Source organism: Sciurus vulgaris (genome assembly GCF_902686455.1).
Source record: "Sciurus vulgaris genome assembly, chromosome: 2".
In the NCBI taxonomy this organism is placed as follows: Eukaryota; Metazoa; Chordata; class Mammalia; order Rodentia; family Sciuridae; genus Sciurus; species Sciurus vulgaris.
In genome coordinates this window covers 70,935,619-70,958,392 of record NC_136462.1, presented here as the reverse complement: position 1 = coordinate 70,958,392, position 22,774 = coordinate 70,935,619, and the positions used below count along the sequence as shown (strand labels likewise).

General features: G+C 32.0%; 1 protein-coding gene across 5 annotated transcripts in view; it reads left to right on the top strand.

The window, feature by feature from the left end:
* Positions 1-22,774, top strand: part of SCFD1 (sec1 family domain containing 1) — a 102,844-nt gene that overhangs the window by 54,474 nt on the left and 25,596 nt on the right. For all 5 annotated transcript variants that reach the window (XR_013761864.1, XM_079127229.1, XM_079127231.1 and 2 more), the window contains 4 exons: positions 13,422-13,518; positions 17,044-17,114; positions 19,110-19,189; positions 22,374-22,436. Coding sequence is in view for 4 of the 5 variants with exons in the window: in XM_079127229.1 (XP_078983355.1) it covers positions 13,422-13,518; positions 17,044-17,114; positions 19,110-19,189; positions 22,374-22,436 (311 nt within the window). In the remaining variant the exon portion in view is untranslated. The remainder of the gene's footprint in view (positions 1-13,421; positions 13,519-17,043; positions 17,115-19,109; positions 19,190-22,373; positions 22,437-22,774) is intronic.

Here is a 22,774-nt window from a genome sequence, read left to right as displayed (position 1 = left end):
AACATTGATGTGTCTGTGTTACTATAGTATGCTGGTTTTAAGTCCTTTGGGTATAAACCTAGGAGTGGGATAACTGGGTCAAATGGTGTTTCCATTCCAAGTTTTCTGAGGAATTCCCACCAGCAATGTATGAGTGTACCTTTTTCCCCCACATCCTCGCCAACATTTATTGTTGTTTGTATTCTTTGTAATCGCCATTCTGACTGGAGTGAGATGGAGTCAGAGTGTAGTTTTGATTTGTATTTCTCTAATTGCTAGAGATGTTGAACTTTTATGAATTTCTCACTCACTTTGAATTTCTGGAGTCTACTTCCACATCTCAAAAAAAAACATGACACTAACTTCCTCTAGCCTTTTGCTTTTTCACTTCTTTGCCACCTGCTTTTGTAGAAATGAAGCATTGTTGTGTAGCAAGATCCAGTAATTGGTTTATAAAGATTAAATTAAAGGAATAAATATGTCAAAACTCAGTAAGAAAGCAAATTAATGAGGGTTCTTCAGAGAAAAAGAAAATTGTTAGCTTAAAAATGGGAACTTTCTTCTTCTTTTAAAGGAGAACAGACTTTGTGTATGCCCTTGTTTTTTTGTTTTTTTGTTTTTGTGTGTGTGTGTGTGTGTATACATTTGTACACCAAGTAATTTAACATTGTGTGTCTTGTATGTATTTGTATGTGTGTATTCCCCCATTCTACAAAGGAAATGAATCTCAGAGATTCTGAATCCTTGGTTTAAGACCATCTACTAGAGGTTGAATTTGAGCTTTTAAATTCCATGCTGTAGTTCCTTAAAATAGATTCAGCACAAATCTAATGAGAATTGTTTGCTCTTTTGTAATCCCTTTGGAGTAACCATGAGATTAAAAATAATTCAGTTGTAAACAATGAGGACTGAGGATGTAGTGCCGTGATAAGAGGGCTTGCCTAGCGTGTATGAGGCTATTGACAGATTCAGTGCCCAGCACAACCAAAAAAAAAAAATTTTTTTTGCCATATATCAAAAATATTTACACCTTTCAAATATACTTACATCCATCAAATACATTTTTCATATACTAGTTGTATTCATTACAAATGACATACACACACATAACACAAATATAGCAAAAAAAAATGATAGAAGTGAGAAACCTCATTTGTTTTATTAAAATATCTAATTACTTAATGTGTTTGATCACTCATTTAATGGGTTCAGTCACTCTGGTGGTTTTTATGGCCAAGAATGCTAAACTTTAAAATGAAAGTTTAGTAGTTGTCTTATTAATTTTCATAATTTCAGCTTTATTGAATTATAATTAAAAAATAATGATATATTAAAGGTGTGCATCATGTTTCAATACATGTATTCATTGTGAAATGATTTATCACAAGCTAATTAACATGTCTCCTTTCATAGTTGCCTTTCTTTTTTAACAAGACCAAAGATCTACTCTCTTAGCAGATTTCAACTATACAGTGCATTATTAATAATAGCCACATGCTGTGTATTAGATTATTCATCTTTATTACAAAAGTTTGTACCCATTAACCATCATCTCTTCATTTCCCCCTCTCACAGCCCCTATTATCTACTATTCCACTTTGTATTTCTGTAAATTCAACTTTTTCAGATTCCACATATTTGTCTATCTGTATCTGTTTTATTTGACTTAGCATAATGTTTTCTAGGTTCATCCATCAAATATATTTTTAATATATCTTTTGTATTTATTAGAAATATAAGACTAAAGCTGAAGAAAGTATATTTTTTAAGTACATGGGAAATCACTTTTATATTCTTTTTGCCTCATTTTATACATTATGCATGAAGAAGCTGGAAAGATATTCAAAGCAATATAAAATTTCCCAAGATTTTGCTAACACTCATTATTAGATAAAACCCTTTCTTTTGTTGTCCTGTTTATGTATTTTTGTTTTTTAATTAATAGACTCCATTTATTTTAGTGCAATTTTACATTTACCAAAAAAAAAAAAAAGTGAAAAGTAGAGTTCCCTCCCACATAAGTCTTTTATTCACATACCTTTAGATTCCCAGTGTTAACATTTGCATTAGTGAGGCATATTTGTTATAGTTGATAAGTCAACATAAATATATTTGTACTAACTGAAGTCCTTAGTTTACCTTAGGATTCATTTCTTGTGTTGTACATTCTATAGGTTTTGACAGACACATAATGACTTGTATCTATTATTGTAGAGAATAGTTTTACTGACCTAAAAATCTGCCTGTGTTCTACCTGTTTATTCCTCCTTCTTCCTATACTCTCTTCCTCCCTTAAGCCTGGAAACCGCTGATGTTTGTACTGTTTCCATAGAAGTACCTGTTCCAAAACGTCATAGTTGGAATCACAGAGTAATCGGCCTTTTCAGCTCAACTTTTTTCACTTAATAACATGTATATAAGGGTCCTCTCATCATTTCATGGCTTCTTAGTTTTATTGCTGAATAATATTCCCTTGTTTATTTATCCACTTATCTATTGAAAGATACCTTGGTTGCATCCAAGTTTGGGCAGTTATATATAAAACTAGTATAAACATTCATGTGTACAGTTTTTTGTGTGTATGTATTTTTAACTCTTGGGCAAATACCAAGATACATAATTGCTAAATTGTATAGTAGGAATAAGTTTACTTTTCTAAGAAACTGCCAAACTCTAAAGTAGCTGAACCATTTTGCATTCCCACTAGCTGTAAATGAAAGTTGCTGTTTCTCTATCCTCACCAGCATTTGGTGTTGTCAGAATTCTAGATTTGGAGATTGTAATAGATGTGTAGTGGTATCTCATTTTTGTCTTAATTTGCATTCTCTAATGACATGATGTGGGGCATTTTTTCATATGCTTGTTTGTCATCTGTTTATCTTTCTTGGTAAGGTGGTTTTCACAAATCATGCCTTTGGTGTTTTATTTAAAAAATCCTCACCATACTCAGTAGATTTTCTTTTATTTTCTAGTTTTACATTTTACATTTAGATCTGTGGTCCAGTTTTAGTTAATTTTTGTGAAAGCTGTAAGGTCTGTATCTAAATTGTTTTGCGTATGGATGTTTAGTTCTTCCAGCACCATCTGTTGAGGACTATCCTTTTTCCATTATACTAATTTTGGTCCTTTATTAAAATTCAGTGACTACATTTGCATGGGTCTGTTTATGGGATCTCTTTTCTTCATGTTTTGATCTCTTTATCTAGTCTTTATCTAGTCTTTCACTGGTACAACACTGTCTTGATTAATGTAGCCTCTTAGTAAGTCTTGGAGTCAGGTGGTACCATTCCTCCAAGCTTGTTCTCCTACAGTATATTGTGTTGGCTGGCCTAGGTCTTTTGCTTCTCTATATAATCCTTAGAATCATTTTATAAATACCCACAAAAAACTTGTTGGCATTTTTATTGGAATTATATTGACACTTATTTTCTTGGATTTATATCTGAGTATTTTGGAATGCTAATACAATGGCACAGTTTTTAATTTCTAATTCCTATTGTTCATCATAGTATGTGGAAAAAATCTTTAACCAATGTTAACCTTATATTCTCCAACCTTGGCTTAATTCCTTATTAGTTCCAGGAGTTTGTTGTTGTTAATTACTTGGAATTTTCACTAAAGACATTCATGTCATCTGTAACAAAAAGTTACATTTCTTCCTACCCAGTTGCTCTGCCTTTTATTTCCTTTGCTTGTTTATTGCATTAGCTAGAACTTCAATATGGTAATACAGATAAGATCTTTACAGGAGAGAAACATAGTTTGTCACCACTGGTATTTTGTTTTCTAGAAGACATTTGGGGAAATTGGTATAATTTGTTCTTTAAATATTTGATAGAATTCCCTAGTACACTTATCAGGATCTGATGCTTTCTGTTTTGGAAGTAATTAATTATTAGCCACATTTATAAAATAGATAGATTCATTCAGATTATCTGTTTTTCCTTAAGTGAGTTTTGGTAGCTTGTATCTTTTAAGGAATTAGTTCATTACATTTGGTTACCAAGTTTGTACACATAGAGTTGTTTAAAATATTACTTTATTATCCCTTTACTGTCATGAGATTAGTTGCAATAGCCCTCTTAATTTCTGGTATTAAGCCTAGCCTAAGTGGTAGCTTGTATCTTTTAAGGAATTAGTTCATTACATTTGGTTACCAAGTTTGTACACATAGAGTTGTTTAAAATATTACTTTATTATCCCTTTACTGTCATGAGATTAGTTGCAATAGCCCTCTTAATTTCTGGTATTACTAATTTGTATCTTATCTATTTTCTATATAGGAGTCTTAGTTTCTTAGGTTATAATCCAAGTAGAGATTTATCAATTTGATGTTTTCAAATGACCATCTTTTGGTTTCGGTCTATTTATTTTTCTGTTTTTAATTTCATTGATCTCTGCTCTCATTTTTATTATGTATTTTCTTCTACATATTTTCAATTTAATTTGCTCTTCTTTCATAGAAATGTTAAGAAATAAAAGGGATACAAATAGGAAAAGAAGAAAAACTATCCCTATTTGCTGATGACATAATTATGTATTTAGAGGAACCAGGAAATTCCACCAGAAAGCTTTTAGAACTCATAAGTGAATTCAGTAAAGTACCAGGTTATAAGATGAATGCTCATAAACCTAATGCATTTTATACATAAGTGATGAATCTTCAAAAAGAGAAATTAGGAAAACTACCCCATTCACAATAGTCTCAAAAAAAACAAAAATACTTGGGAATCAATCTAACAAAAGAGGTGAAAGACCTCTACAATGAGAACTACAGAACACTAAAGAAAGAAATTATAAAGAAAACCTTAGAAGATGGAAAGATCTCCCATGTTCTTGGATAGCCACAATTAATATTGTCAAAATGGCCATACTACCAAAAGTGCTATACAGATTCAATGCAATTCCAATTAAAATCCCAGTGACATACCTTACAGAAATAGAGCAAACAATCATGAAATTTATCTGGAAGAATAAGAAACCCAGAATAGCTAAAGCAATCCTTAACAGGAAGAGTGAAGCAGGGGGTATCACAATACCAGACCTTCAACTCTACTACAAAGCAATGGTAACAAAAACAGCATGGTATTGGTACCAAAATAGATAGGTAGATCAATGGTACAGAATAGAGGACATGGACACAAACCCAAATAAATACAATTTTCTCATACGAGACAAAGGTGCCAAAAATATACAATGGAGAAAAGATAGCCTCTTCAACAAATGGTGCTGAGAAAACTGGAAATCCATATGCAGCAGAATGAAACTAAACCCCTATCTCTCACCCTGCACAAAAATCAACTTAAAATGGATCAAGGACCTTGGAATCAGACCAGAGACCCTACATCTTATGGAAGAAAATGTAGGTCCAAATCTTCAACATGTCCACTTAGGCTAGGACTTCCATAGCACAAGACATAAAAGCAAGAATCAACAACTGGGATAGATTCAAACTAAATAGCTTTCTCTCAGCAAAGGAAACTATCATCAATGTGAAGAGAGAGCCTACAGAGTGGGAGAAAATCTTTGCCACTCATACTTCAGATAGAGCACTAATTTCCAGAATCTATAAAGAACTCAAAAAACTCTACACCAACAATACAAATAATCCAATCAACAAATGGGCTAAGGAAATGAACAGACACTTCACAGAAGAAGATGTATAAGCAATCAACAGACATATGAAAAAATGTTCAACATCTCTAGTAATAAGAGAAATGCAAATCAAAACCACCCTAAGATTCCATCTCACCCCAGTTAGAATGGCGATTATCAAAAATACAAGCAACAGGTGTTGACGAGGATGTGGGGAGAAAGGTACACTCATACATTGCTAGTGGGGCTGCAAATTAGTGCAGCCACTCTGGAAAGCAGTGTGGAGATTCCTTAGAAAACTTGGAATGGAACCACCATTTGACCCAGCTATCCCACTCCTTGGTCTATACCCAAAGGACTTAAAATCAGCATACTACAGAGATACAGCCACATCAATGTTCATAGCTGCTCAATTCACAATAGCCAGATTGTGGAACCAACCTAGATGTCCTTCAATTGATGAGTGGATAAAGAAACTGTGGTATATATATATACAATGGAATATTACTCTGCCATAAAGAACGATAAAATTATGGCATTTACAGGCAAATGGATGAAATTGGAGACCATCATGCTAAGTGAGATAAGCCAATCTCAAAAAATTAAAGGACGAATGATCTCGCTGATAAGTGGATGATGACACATAAGGGGGAGGGTGGGGGGAGTTAGTGTTAGGGTTAGGGTTAGAGTTAGGGAGGGGGACAAGAATGGAGGAAGAAAGGACTGTTTAGAGGGAAAAGAAGGGTGGGAGGGGTGGGGGGGAAGGGAAAAAATAATAGAATGAATCAAACAACATTATCATATGTAAATTTATGATTATACAAATGGTATGCCTTTAACCCACGTACAGACAAACAACATGTATCCCATTTGTTTACAATAAATAAAAAAAATAATAATAAAAAAAAGAACTCAAAAAACTCTTCACCAAGAATACAAATAATCCAATCAACAAATGGGCTAAGGAAATGAACAGACCCTTCACAGAAGATGATCTACAAGCAATCAACAAACATATGGAAAAATGTTCAACATCTCTAGTAATAAGAGAAATGCAAATCAAAACTAGCCTAAGATTTCATCTCACCCCAATTAGAATGGCGATTATCAAGAACACAAGCAACAATAGGTGTTGGCGAGGATGTGGGGGAAAAGGTACACTCATACATTGCTGGTGGGGCTGCAAATTAGTGCAACCATTCTGGAAAGCAGTGTTGAGATTCCTTAGAAAACTTGGAATGGAACCACCATTTGACCCAGCTGTCCCACTCCTTGGCCTATACCCAAAGGACTTAAAATCAGCATAGTGCAGTGATGCAGCCACATCAATGTTCTTAGGTGCTCAATTCACAATAGCCAGATTGTGGAACCAACCTAGATGCCCTTCAATTGATGAATGGATAAAGAAACTATGATATATATATGCACAATGGAATATTACTCAGCCATAAAGAATAATAAAATTATGGCATTTGCAGCCAAATGGATGAAATGGGAGACTTATCATGCTAAGTGAGATAAGCCAATCTCAAAAAATCAAAGGACGGATGATCTCGCTGATAAGCGGATGATGACACATAATGGGGGGTGGGAGGGGGGCAAGACTGGAGGAAGGAGGGACTGTATAGAGGGAAAAGAATGGTGGGAGGGGTGGGGGGAAGGAAAAAAATAGCAGAATGAATCAAACACCATTACCCTATGTAAATGTATGACTACACAAATGGTATGCCTTTACTTCATGTACAACCAGAGAAACAACATATATCCCTATTGTTTACAATAAAAATTTAAATTATTTTTTTAAAAAAGAATTCAACACAATGGTTGAATAAATTAAAAATAAATGCTGAGAGTCATAATAAGACTTATAGTCCTACATAAATGTCTGTACAGAAATATTACAGGGCCATAATACAGTAAGACAGTAATTTACAAGTGCCACATAAATCTATTTTGTACAGAAATATTATTGATAAAGTAATTTTTATTATCTAATGATAAGGTCACTTTTACTTGTATTTTAAATACTTATAAAGATCATCTTATGTATGTTTTTCATTTTTGTTATTTACATTAGTTTGAATTTAAATATTTTGAGCAGACATCAACATATAGGATAAATTTATAGATTAGTTTCTTTATTCTAAATCTGATTTAGGGCCACTTCCACAAATAGCACATAAAAAATGAGATTAAAACTAAGAATAGTTTCTATACATTTATTATGTTAATTCAAAAATATTGCTTTGAATTTTCTGGCCACCAAGATTTTAAAAGGTAACAAGAGAGAGGTAATTAAGTTTTTAAAAACTTCTAGCAGAAAGTTCATTTTGTTACTTTTAAGGAAAGCATTACTTAGTGTCACATTACAAAAAAATTGCATTTTATAGGCATTATCTAAAGTAAACTGTGATGTAAGGGTATAGTATTTAATATTAGTTACATTCATGGATTTCAAATTGCTGGGGTTTTTTTTGTTTTTGGTTTTGGTTTTTTTGCAGTGCTGGGGATTGAACCCAGGGCCTTGTGAACTCTGCCAACTGAGCTATCTCCCCAGCCCCCATATTGCTGTTTTATATGGCACCTTTAATGAAAGCCAGGGGTATATATTGAAGTACAGTTCAGTGAGAATAGTTCTATGAGTTACCAAGGTAGTAAGATCTAAATTCGTAGCCTTCTAGTAATGGTTCATCTTAAACTTAGAATTGAATTTTTAGTATCTAGAATAGATAATTACCAATTCTTTAAATAATTTATAATATCAATTTTTCAGTTGGACTTGATAGAATTTGAAAACAGCAAAGGTGAGATTCTGTATTCTTATTTGGGCCTTGAACGCTAGAAATTCAGTATCTTGATTGAGAGAAAAATGCATAGATTTAAAAATGAGATAGCCAACTAGTAAGGTAAACATTCTTTTGTAGAAATTGAAGATCCTAACCAGATTCCTCACCTTAATAATACATTACGTTTTCCTCCTCTGTACAGAATTGAGGTAGAGATGAACAGATTAAATTTATTCAAGATTTCTAAATCACTCTGACATATGGGCAAGTGTTCCAAAGTAATTAGAAAACACTTCTAAATATAATTTAGTGGATCATCCAGTTATTTTGAAATAATTTATGTTGGCAAACCCATGTATGCAGTGGCAAACATACCAGTGTGAAATTCAGCAAAATACCCACCTCAAAAACTGAAAATAAATTAACCTGATATTTTTGTTATATTAGAAAAAAATAAGTTTTGGAGAATTCCAGTCATCTTATAGGGCACTATGCCTACAATAATGAATAGGTTTATATTCCAGGGCTGTACACCAGCCACAGACTATTAGAATAATGCATTACCACTGCTACCCATGTAGATGACAAGTACAGCCCTAAAAGGTGGTACAACTTAAACATGTGAAGAAGAAAAAACAAAAAAGGCTTACGTATAAACAGTCTTCAACTTAGGTATAGATTATATTTTAAAGTCTAATTCTGTTTATTATATGATATACTTTCTTTAAAATATGTGGTAGATAGGTTTCTTTCCTACAGCCTGTTTTTTTTTTTTTACAATGCGGGTAAATATTGCATTGTAACATAGAAGGGTTTATAGTCCCTCTCTTTCCTATGAGAAATAGGGAGAGAGGAATATTGAGATTCTTAATGGAAGAAGGAAGGTAGAACTCTATTTCCTTCTTGCCTTTTCTTTCACTGCTGAATGGTACCAGGGGATGGAATTGGGGCCTGGAGACAAGGTGAAGGCCAAGATTTATCACTCTAGACTTTGCTGTCAATCAGTGATTAGACAGATGTGAGAAATGAGGATTGTAGCTAGCATTGAAAAGAGAATTCTGTAATGGTGGTTATCTGCTAGAATAGCAAGAAGAATGCCAAAGAGACAGAAAATCTCCCAACAATTATTAAGAAGTAAAAGAATTTCTTTTGGGTCCTGTGTGAGCATCTGGTACATGTTCCTAGTTAATGGGTTGTCAAAAGGCAAAAGGGTGTATACTACCTATACTTCTCAGATGAATCTTAAGCATTGTCTATTATGAAAAGGAATTGTCCATTGTGGTAAAGAAAGAGACAAACTAGTTTTGGAAAGTACTTTCTTTAGATTTTTTTTCTTTGTTTTTGTTCTTTCCAATCCAGGGGGCTATAGCTAGTCAAATTTTAACAAAGTATGTGTAATATTATTAGATATAAATTTTGAGACGGAATTCTAAAAAGCTTTATTGTTAACTGGAGAGAGACACTAAATTTATTTTTATCACATCCTTGCTTAGAAAGCCCTTCTAAAGCAATTCTTGTGAAATTCATGTTTCTAAGAACTTATATTCACTATATATTCACTATATATAATCTGTATTCCATGCGTAGTGTTTTGAATTTTCTCTAAGTCTCCTTTTACCTGTTTATTCTTGATATTTATTGTAAATTACCAAAAATTTATCTTGACATTGTTATTTTGTTTGATAATCTTTAAGTTGTCTGTTTTCTGTCACTCTTACTATGCAGATTATATTCTCTATTGAGCCCATGTTGAATAAGAATAACCAATCTTTGAAATTACCAAGTTGCTTTCCTTAGTATTTTCCCTCATTTGAAGAATTTGAGAAAAGATCTATAGATATTAGATCACTGGCCAGAATGACCTTTTGCCAAATATATACAAAAATTTTATGTGTTACCAAAAAGCCAAACATGTACTAATTGACAAATATACTTTTTTTCATAAAGCAAAAGAAGCAATAATTTGTTCTTGAGGAAAATATAAATTTCCCTACTCTTTATCTGTGGTACACATTGAAGTATGACCTGGATTTGAAACTCAGCCCTCTACTACTTCTACTCTGGTAACCTTGAATAAACTTATTGTTTGTGTCTGCTTCATCTTTAAAATGAGACTAACAATTCCTAGCTCTTAATGTTATTTGGAGAATTAAACAAGATAATATAAGGTAGTAATTTTTAAACACTGTTCTCTGGTACCCTAGGATTCTGTAGAGACATTTCATGGGTCACTTATATCTGTTTTATTGAGGGTTCTAGAGAAAATTTGACTTGAGGAAGAAGATCCTGAGGTTCTCTGTTTAAAAATGTTGAAAGCCATAGCTGTAAATAAAGGGCCAAACAGATATTAGTTCTCTTATGCAGGTTATGAAATATATACTTTGCTCCTTTCCATCTTAGATGATACTCCCTCATAATCAGTGTACAGAAATACTAAGTAACTTTTAACAGCTTTAAGATATAGTGCACATGCCATACAATTCACCTATTTAAAGTATATCATTAAATGGGTTTTAGTATACTCACGGATTGGTGAAATTATAATCACAACCTGATGGTAGAACATTTTTATCACCAAAAAATTTCTTTTTTAAAAAAAATTTTTTTAAACCCTGTCCATTACTAGTCAAACTAAGTTGTTTTGGGACTCTTGTTTACATTGCTCCTTAGAATTTGAGATATAATAGTCAAGAAGGGGAAAATGAACCAAATGTGTGTATACCCACGTAAGTTAGTGAAACATTGTTTTTTTTTTCACTGATCCATATAGTTATAGACATTAGATTCCATTGTGGCATTTTAACATGCTTAATTGTATATATTAAAACACTAAATATTAGATCACTTACACATTACTTAAGTCTATTTTCATGACTTTTAAAAATGCCTGCTTGCTTGTGTATGTCCTGCTCTTAGTTTTGAAATTTAATAAATTCAAGTGCTTATTATGAGCCAGGTGTTGTGTTAAACTCCTTGGGTTAAACAATTAAATAGACACACTCTAAGGGGGTTTACAATTTTAGGAAGAGGACATAAAAAGCAAAGGAGAGTAATTACATGTGATCCCTGTTATTATGGAGAGCTATACAAAGTGCTTTTGCTACACAGATGCAGGAGTAATGGGTTCGAGCTAAGAAAGAGTTTGAGGGAGAGAGCAGAGAAGCTGTGAAGAAGGTGGAATGAGTAGAATTCACTGGACAAATAATAGAGAAGTGATATGTCCTTTAAAAACTACAAGAAATAACTTGAGCCTAGCCCTGGAAGGTTAAAAGTATATATAATACTTAATGAAAATTTGGTGAGCTATACGATGTACTCAGGAAACTGAATCTATTAAGTAATGCTAAAATCCAAAAAGTTGACTCAGTCAGATTGTGAACAGCCATATTTTATTGCCTTCCCCCTTCCATTCCTGGCTTTACTTTACAAGTAATAGCTTTTCCTAATCTAATATTCACATTGTCATAGTTCCTACTGTCATCTTAGTTCCCTGGAGTTTTCTTTTACTTCTTTCACTACTGTGTTTCTCGTATCCTTTCTTGTGTTAATTATTAAATATCTATGTTTTCCCTTCCATTCCCTCAGCCACTACCATGGTCTTTTCTATTGTATCTCCTTTATATTTCTTTGGTCTATTTTTAATATTATTTCTAGGACTTTGTCATTCCCTAGGATTTTACCTCTTACCTATTGTAGTTTTCAAAGTATCACTGTATAGTAGCTAAAATAGTTTCTGTATCATCAGGGAATATGAAGAGGCAAACATTTTATAATAAGGAAAAAACTTTTCCTTTTATACCCTTTTTAAGGACTCACTGGTAAGGAAATTCTTACTGATGTCTGTATTCTTCAAAGAAGGGGCAGAAGAGTATAGTATATTAACTTCTTGTGTCAAAAGGGGGAGGGATATTAGAAAGTAGGTTCTATGTCTTTGTATCAATGCAATGCAAAACTGTAGAAGAAATAATCAAAATAAATACTTATAGAAGCAGGTGGAAATGGGGGTAGAAGAAGATTGGAAAGAACTGGGACTTCTTTGACCTTTCTGTGTTGTTTACTTTTCTATGTTTTTATTTTTAAACTATCTGAATATTTCATTCTTTAAAAATCTGGCTTCATATGCTACTGCAGGGGAGTGGAATTGAAAACACTGACTGATTTCCTGTTTCCAATATGTGAAATCCACTCCTTAGTCTACTATTCAAATCTCTCTACTCTGTTGTACCTTGATATGATCTATTTAACTGAAATGAGTTATCTTTTTTCCCAAGTCACTTTCAGTTCAAAATATATCACTTCCTCTTCCACAAATGTTTATTTTTTTCATTCTTTAATTTTAGCATAATATATTTATATTCTATAATTATGTGTTGGCTCTTTGTTGGTATTGCTGAGTATCCAAATTTATTTCATGAATGGTTTTTACTCCTTTAATTTTTAACACCTTCATATTACAAAGAAATGCATTCTTTTCTGTTTTGTTATCAGAAGCATAATTTAATATATATTTGATATTAATTACTTTCATTTACTCTGGAGGATCCGACTAACTTCATTTGGATCAATGTCAGTTGAAAACATTTTACTACTTTTTTGTTATCTAAAACTTCAACATATCAAATAGAATTAATGAGGGAAAACAGTTTTATTTTTTTAAAAACATTGAAAATAGGTTAATTAGGGTAACTTTTTGTTCAGTTAAGATAGAAAAATGTGGATTTGCACATTAAAAAATGTAAATAGCATGGCCACATGTTAATTTGCATGGAGTATAATGTGATTTGTGTTCTGGTTACTAATTAATACAGTTAGTGTGTTTTTTATTTTTACTAATATATGTAAGACATGTACAGTTAATTCTGATACATTCAAATATTGTAAACAAAATAGTTAATCTATGGGTTGGGTTTTTTTATTTTCATTAAATGTATGATTAAAAGCAAGAAAATTTAAATTCTACCAGGAAATGAACATTTATTTTTTTAATTGATTATAGAAAATAGGAACTTACGACATTTGTATTACTTAATATAATCTCATCTAATATTTACTTTGAAATAGGCAAGAAAACTGGATGTATATTTTGAATACGAAGAAAAAATAATGAGCAAAACTACTTTGGATAAATCGCTTCTAGATATAATTTCAGACCCTGATGGTAAGTACCCTAATTTTAAAGTTAAAAGTTTCACGCCTTATGAATCTACCATTTTCATTTTGAGCAAAATTTAAGTGGAATCACTACTTTTCTATCAGTCAGTACTAATATGAGGAAGCTCAACGAACTGTTTTCTATTGAAAAACTTTCAACATAGCAGTTCCTAAAGTGGAAAACTGATTTTTATTTTATTTCATTGAACTTTTCTTTGATATTATTTAAAGCACTTTTTTGTTTATTTCTAATTCTGTTTTACATGTTTCAGAAATTCACTTTGAGGTCACCTTTCAGTCAATCCCTTTATATTTGTATTTCTCTAAGTATTTTATATGTTAGATTTTATTAAAACAAAATACAACTATTTGTAATTCGAAAATATAACCTAATTATGACTTTTAATTATAATGACTGTGAAATGTATGTAGATAGTTAACCTAAAATACTCAAAACTTAAGAGACTTTATTATCATTTCAGAATAGTTTTGAATCTAAATTTTACTATTTCCCAAAGCGAATATAAAACCCATGACCCATTTTGCATATATAGAGTATTCAAGCTGAATCATGATAATTTTTGAGTTCAAATTCTGGTATAAGCTTTAGACTTTTTTCAAACTGGAAAGAAAAAGTCCTAACTAATTTGTAATTAAAGATTCCATTCATTAAAACTTCTTAGGAGCCATAAGTATTGCTCATACTTTTAAAAGCTAGATTCATGCTAAGTCCATAACATTTTGTTATATATGTGCACTTTACAATGAGCAAAACATTCATCACTTCCAAGGTATTCCTTGTTATTTGTAGAAAGTTTTGAATACAGTTTAAACAATAAATGTGTTGATAAAAAGGCCTTTCTTCTTTGTTTCTCAAACAATTTTTTCCTAAAGACATTAAGTAGGGCAGAACAAAGTCAGCATTCATGCACAGTGGCAGTCTGGTGCCACTTCAGCCCAGAACAAGATGTTGGAACCTAAGCAGGATGACAGGAGAAACTACACATGGGGTAGAGGGGAGTTGACAACTTAGCATGAAATGTCAGTGAGAGGGGCATGGGGGGTTGTGCAGTGTCCACATATAGGAATAAGTCCTATAAGAGGTGTAAGAGCCCTAACTGATTAGGGCCAGTGACCCCACACAGGAACCACTCAGTCTGGGCCCACATAGGTTGAGAAGTATGAGCAGGTGTATGGGTGGTTCCATCATAGGGAATCAGAGTCCCAGTGAAATAAGAAAAGCATCCATGCAAGCAAAGGGATAGCAGCAGATATGGGATATTTATTACAAACAGGGGAATAGTTAAACAAGCAAACAATTAGTATAATAGATATGGGATATTTATTACAAACAGGGGAATAGTTAAACAAGCAAACAATTAGTATAAAGGGAGCTAGATTTCCTGTCAGCAGAGAGTTTAAAGTACAGAAAGGTAAAAACTAGAATGAAGTAGTAGTCAAGATGTTGTTGTGAATTTAGTGTTCTCACTAAATATTTGTCAGATCTACAAATGAATATAGATGTATGGTATGTGTGCATACATACACATATGTGTACACTTATATGTATACCCTGGCTGAGAATGCCTGGGAGCAGCAATATTCCACTCCTAAAGATTTTGGCTCATAAATGCCATTTTCCACCAGGACTCCTTGGAGAAGTAACTGATTCCAGGGCTGGGGGTAGTAAGAGAAAGTACTAGATGAGTATGGTACTAGATACTTTGTTGTGACAGAAAGCAAGGAAAGAACTCAAAATGTGATGGAACATGTCAAAGAGACTCAGAAGTCAGTTTGACAAGTCTCCAAATCATGATAGTTGAATGTCAGGAAAAATAATGAGAACAGATTATAACCCGTTTAATGAAACAAAGCTACAAGTCCATATAGACAAAAAAAGTGGTTAAGTTCAAATTTTACAGGATATTTTCAGTTTCAAAGTACTACCCTAAAAAGTATTTACTAATTACAAAGGGACATGTAGTAACTTTACAATAGAGAAGCCTGACAATTACCCTATTGGGTAATCACAGTAAATCATCAGTAATGAGATGTTCTGAAATACTGTACCACCTTATATGATTAATTGCAAAGACTACAGCATTCTTTTGTGATATTTCTAAAAATATATAATCTGAACCTAATCATGATGAAATATAAATTGCACAATATGCTAACAAAAAAAAAAATCTAGCCTGTAATCTTAAAAAATATCAAGGCCATGCAAGTTAAGGAAAGCTGGAGAAACAATGTCATACAGAACACTAAAGAGGCATGACAGTTCTTTGTAACACATTATCCCAAAGTTTACCTTAAAACATATTATAGACAATTGGTTGAACTTGAAATGGGATCTGAGGATTAAACAACAATATGTATATCATATAACATATTACTATATCTGCATAATAATATATCAATGTTAATTTTCTGTTATATCACAATTATATTGGAAATGTCTTTGATTTTGAGAGTGATGAACAGTAGCTCAACAACTTAAATTATTCAGGGATTTTTTAAAAAGCTTTCCAAGCTATACTTAAAACTTTTCTCAAAATGTATCTGATTACTCAGTGTGGGAACTCTCACTTTAAAATAGAGAGTAGTCACAGGAGAGATTTACGTATGACAATAGGTTCCAGGCTGTAGCTACATGCTATAGAATATCAGTTACAAAAAGTTATAATTTCAATTTGGTTCACCTATTTGTGCATCAGGATGTGCTCTTCAATCCTTACCAAAAGATGACTCTAAACCTTGGCAAAGACACTCTTGGGGGAGCTGCAGTTGTAGCTCAGTGGTAGAGCACTTTCCTAGCATGTGTGAGCCACTGGGTTCAATCAATAGCATTTTCCAATAGGTTACTTATTTTGCTTTAAGGAAGGAATAGTCCTCGGGCTGGGGTTGTGGCTTAGTGGTAGAGCACTTGGCTAGCACATGCGAGGCACTGGGTTCGATCCTCAGCACCACATAAAAATAAATAAATAAAGGTATTGTACCCATATACAACTAAAAATAAAAATAAAAAAGAAGGAACAGTTCTCATTCTTTAAGGGGAATCATATTTTATAATTATGTTAATAAATGCCCTAGAATCTTTAAATGTTATTGTATTTTATACCTTTATTTTGTTTATTATTAAACAATTAAATAATTGTTACCAACCTCTCTTTTCCATCTTACAAGTATTCCATTCCATAGAATTGTATGGTTACCCTGCCTATATCCTTCCTTTTGTTTTTGAGTTTTTTAATCTAAAAGGTAAATCTCAACACTATGGATGGTTTATAAACTAGAATGGATTTGTTTCCATAATCAGCCCTCTAATCCCACATTTAATCTTTTTCTATATATGTATTTTTTATGGTTATAATTATGGTAATTATTACCTTATCTCAGTTGAATCAAGAACCATATTTTGTTTTGTCACATTTATATATGCCTTGAATTTTAATGTACTTGTAAATGTTGATGTAAGAACCACAATTATGAAAGTGGGTTTTGTTTTTTTTAAATGTTTTTCTTTTTGTAGCAGGAACTCCAGAAGACAAAATGAGACTATTTCTTATCTATTACATAAGCACACAGCAAGTCCCTTCTGAGGTATGTTCTCTGAAGAGTTGTTGGAAGGAAAGGGGAATGCTTATTTGCAGTTACAGCAGTTAGAATTTCAAAAATAGAAATAAAAATCACTGTGGCTAGATAACTACTTCATTCCTTTCTTTAAAAAAAAAAGTTTGTTAAGACTAATTCTATTTACTACAGAGTGTATGGCAGTATTTATTGTCACCAGGGGAAACTGTCCACTTAGGAAATGTCTGAACAGTATTAAGTTGTTAAAATATGAACTGAATTCAATCAGTGTGCCAAAATTCTTATTTCTGGAAAATAGGTTGACCAGTATTGATAGGCTTTTTGAAAAGACAGTATTATCATTTTAAGATTGTTTTGAAACTAGTATTCAATACAGAAAATATCCTGTATCCTATCCTCTATTATGTAGAAAAGTGATTATTTTTTTGGTGTCAGTCTTCTTACTGAGTTAGAGATCATTGACTCTTCCTCATGTTAACCAAGTAGTTTTACTGTATGAGCGACTACTTTTACTAGATGAACTTCTAAGGTAACATCTGGAATAACATGGCTGTTGTAAGCTCCTTTCCTCTGCTGATAGAAATTACTTTTTTAATATCGGCTAAATTGTCAGGCTTCTGTTGCTCAAAACTTTTGGGCATGTTAAAACAGCAAACTAAACCCAGTATTTGCTTTAGGCCATCTACTGTACTATAAGAATATGTCTATCTCTTGACTTCTACTTTAATTCTACTAGTAAGTGTGGTTTTCTTTGTAGAAATCTCTCTCTCATCAATGGGGAGTTTCCCATTATCTTAGCAGATTTGAATAAACTTTATTGTACTTTCTTAGGATTACATGATTTTTCACTGGGTGCTGTGGTGTATGCTTGTAATCCTAGCAAAAGGGGAAGTTGATGCAGGAGGATCACAAGTTCAAGACCAGCCTCAGCAACCCAGTGAGACCCTATCTCAAAAACTAAAAAAGGCTGAAAGTGGTAGAATGCCCTGAGTTCAATCAATCACCAGTCCAAAAAAAATTTTTTTTTTTGCAGTGCTGGGGATCGAACCCAGGGCCTTGTGAACTGATCTATATCCCCAGCCCCAAAAAAATATTTTTTAAATCATATGTGTATGATTTTAAAACAGTATTTTAATTTGACATTGATTTCATTTATTTTTGTTTAAGAATTACATCTTTTATAAGTTTCAGTGATGATCAAAAGGCTTAAAGCAGGGGGCTGGGGATATAGCTCAGTTGGTAGAGTGCTCACCTTGCAAGCCCTCGGTTCAATCCCTAGCACTGCAAAAAGAAGAAAAAAAAAAAAAAAAAAAAAAAAGAGGCTTAATGCAAATTATGGCTACTGGTATCAGATTAACAGCCCTTTAATGCAAAGTTGTAAAAATTCTTAGTTGATGGTAAACTTTAAAGCTTCTCCTTTGTCACGTTTTTATAGTGGAGTTCTTTAACTTACACAAATTCAATTGGACTTACTCATTAGGAAATAAAAAGTGTAAGGAAGAGAGAAAAAATAGTTATTTAAGAGGTGTAGGACCTTCAAACCCTAATGGGGGTTGAGGGGTGTAGTACAGTTTTTCATTTAATGAACCTGGACCCCTAGAGTGTATATAAGATGGGAAACCTGAATCAGTGGTTTTTCTCGGTCCATATTGTTCCACTGTTACTTCTGGTTTTGAAATATTCTTGGTCAAGCCAAATCATTCAAAGCTTGTCCCAAAGAAAACCAGACTATTTTAATAGTAGAGAAAAATACTATTGAACTTACTGACGGATGACAAAATATTATACTTTTATTGGTGATTTGGGAACCTGTTAAAAGTAATTTTCATTTTATGTGATTTTTGTCTCAGATCCTCACTTGGGTATTCAGTAAAATGCAACTCCATTCTACTTAGGTATCTAGAATTTAAGCTCATGCTTTTGGTCTAACTTGCTGATTAATCAAATGACAATGACATTCATGAAAGTATAATTTTTTGTCATACAGTTCTTTTCTTATTTCAGGCTGATTTGGAGCAGTATAAAAAAGCTTTAACAGATGCAGGATGCAACCTTAATCCTTTACAATATATCAAACAGTGGAAGTAAGTTTTTTTTTTTTCTTTAATTCCTGTCATTTAGTTTAAAGGCACTGTTGAGGTTTTGTTCCTAAGAAAATGGGAATGCCACTAAGGAAATTAAGCTGTGCCATAGTGGATTTTTATAGCCAATGACACAAATATTTTCTTATCTGGGCCTCTCTATGCACATCTTAACATTACGTAAAACAGTGATGACTTTCTTTTTTAGACAAGTTTTCTTTTCTCCGCTAATAAGGTGAAAACGTCGAAGATTGAAGTGTCTTAAAAGCATTAAAATGTAATTTTAATTTCACAAGTAACTAGAGAAATACAGATTAACATAACATAAAAATTTAGAAAATATTGTGCCAAGGTTGATTAATTGGTACATTTCTACTATGTTAATAGGAATATAAATTGTCACTATTTTTCTGGATGATATAAAATATTTTTGAAAAACAGCTTGGACCTTACACATTCTACTCTTAATGATTTTTCCCAAAGAAGTAATTTGGACTTGTAAAATCTTAGAAGTGATTAAAATGATGAAATTTTGAAAACCAACTTAAATGTTTAGTGATAAGATTGGTAAGTAAATTATAGCATTTCCATAAGGTAGAATACAGTTGAATCACTAAAAGTCATGTTGTAGACAGCTTACAGTTGGGAATGTTCATGCATTTTTGTAAGGAGAAAAAAAATGTGTAATACTCTTTATTGATTTGTTTGACAAATATTGTTGGTCCTCCATATTCATGGTTTCCATATTCACAGTTTGAAAATATTCAAAAAATTTTTTCTAAATACACATGTACTTTTTGCCCTACCATTATTCTCATAACAATACAGTATAACAATTACTTAAATAGAATTTTTGTTTTATTAAGTATTCTATAGATGATTTAAAGTATATGAGGATATATAGGTTATATGCAAAAATACTATGCATTTTATTTAAGGGACTTGGCATTTGCAGATTTTCATATCTTTGAGGATCTGGGAACCAGTTCCCTGTGAATGCTGAGGGATGACTGTATTTTCTAATAGCAAAGCCTGATAAGACCCTACTGGCACTGAATTTACATTTGTGTTGAGGAAACAGTTAATCAACAAATAAATGAACAGAATGATGTTATGCCATGTTAAATGAATACAAAGAAGTGAAATTATTGAATAAGATCTTAACTTATTGGAGTGACAGCTAAATATGTTTGGGAGACCAGTGAAAACCTCTGGGTATATCACAGTTGAACACAACTTAGATGACATTTTTTTACAGTACAGTTCCTATGTATCCATTTATCTGTGTATATTAATATACACACATATACTTTTAATTGCATAACTGAAATGACATACATCTGAATGTTAATAGCAGGTAACTCCAAATGGTAGGACCACTTCTCTTTATTTTTCAAGTTTTCTACAATAAAAATTACCTTTGAAATAATTTTAAATCAGTTTTTTAAACAAGAAGATTAAACTGTATTTTCTGATCTCAATTTGGGTTCAAAAAAAATGTGCACAGCAAGAGAAATGTGCCAAATTAACAATGGTTATCTCTGAGTAGTGAGTTTGTGAGTATTATCTGTGCTTTTGTGTTTTCAAATTTCACTTGACTATATTCTTGTGTAATATACAATAAACCTTTGTTTAAGAAGAAAAACTAAAAACTATCTTTTCCAACTTTTATAATATATAGACATATTTGGCGGTGTGGTAGTCATTGTTCTTTTTATATTACGATTTACATGGAATTCCTTAATCAGTGTTTAGAGTTATCAGGAAAAGTAATCTTGGACATTATTTTACATGGTCATAAAATATATAATCTCTAATTTGTAAGATTTATTTTCTTTTCCATTGTAAGAGCCATACCAGTTTAATGGAGAAAATTCAGAAAGTAATATATAAAGAAAAAGTAAAAACTTACTTGTAATCTCACTATCCAGACTACAGGTAATGTTATTGTATTATTCTTCCATTTTGTACACATATTACATATATTTTTTGAAGCTGGGAAATCATTATTATAAAGTTTTGTTTGTCATTGTTCTTAAGATAGTCTCCAGTGATAATATTTGATGTTTGCATAAAAGCCATACAAACGTAATATTAATATTTTAACCCCTCTTAATCATGTAGATACAGTTTCTAATAAAAAAAATGTATAGATTTTTGTTAAGGCAGAAATTCCAATTCACAGCTGAAAACAGTTGATTGATATCTTCCTTTCTGAACAAAACAGATTTTGTGTTGTTGGGGATTTCTTTGTTGGTACTATTGGCAGATTTTGTCAAGATTGAGATTGAATATTGTTTGCATTTCAACTACCACATCTTAGTGATTCCCATTCTTTTTGACTAATTTTTTTTTTTTTTGATACTGGGGGTTGAACCAAAGGATGCTTAATCACTGAGCCACATGATACTAATTTTGATTTTTAAATCATATGCATTATATATGCATATGTCCAAAGATTAGAAGAATGTACACCAACATCCTAATATTTAGTTACCTCAAAATTGTGGAATTATTCTTGAAGCATTCTTTATTTTCCAGATTCTTTATAGAATAAGAAAATAGTCTCAGAGGAAAAAAATGCTTTAAAGCACATCTAAGTGCTGTCTTTTACCCGAGCCCTTAATAATGTTATAGTTTAAAGAGACTCTAGGCACTTCAAAACAGTTAAAAGTAAATGACTTTATGCAATTAAATATAAAATCATATGGTATAGAGTATAGCTAAAGGGGAAAATCATTGGATAAATGATAAAGTAGTCTTGAACTGAATCTTAAAAGGAAATAGGAATTTTCCACTATAGAAGGTAGTGAGTTCATACTCCCCAAATGTCAGCATGAGCAAAGGCCTATATCTGGAAACAAGAGAATATAGATTATGGATACAATAAAGAGACTAAACTTAATCAATACATGATTGTTCTCTTAAGTCAGCAGGTCTCTGCCTCAGTTCTTATCCTTGATCAGAGGGGGGGAAATAAAGAAAGAAAAATTATGAAGATTAAAATGCATTTTTTAAAAAATATGTTTCTGTACTAATTGAATATAGTTATATTGATTTAAAAAAATATTTCTCTTTTCAGAAAATGCATAATAGTAATTAAATTAATCAGTGGATATTTTAATACCATAATACTTAATAGGAACTCTAATAGTCACTTCTGAATATAATTTTTTTTATATCTTAGGGCTTTTGCCAAGATGGCCTCAGCTCCTGCCAGCTATGGCAACACTACCACTAAACCAATGGGGTAAGTATTTTTAATAATGCTGATTGAATCCTTGTCCTCCAAACTTTAATTAGACTTTCATACCTGAAAAACACACAATATCTGACGCTTCGAAGAATGTTTTTGTTATTATACAAGATAAATATCACCATGCCTTTGACTTCCTTAGATGGTTTAAATTCTTTTTTAAATGTAATGTGGTATCTTTTACATAATATGCACTATTGACTTCATATGTGTCTTTGTTCTTAAAACATTACCTTTTTCATTTTCAGAAAATATGTGCAGGTTAAAACTATTTTTATATCTATGTTGATAATTACCATAGACGTGAAGCTAATTACTCAGACCTAGATGTA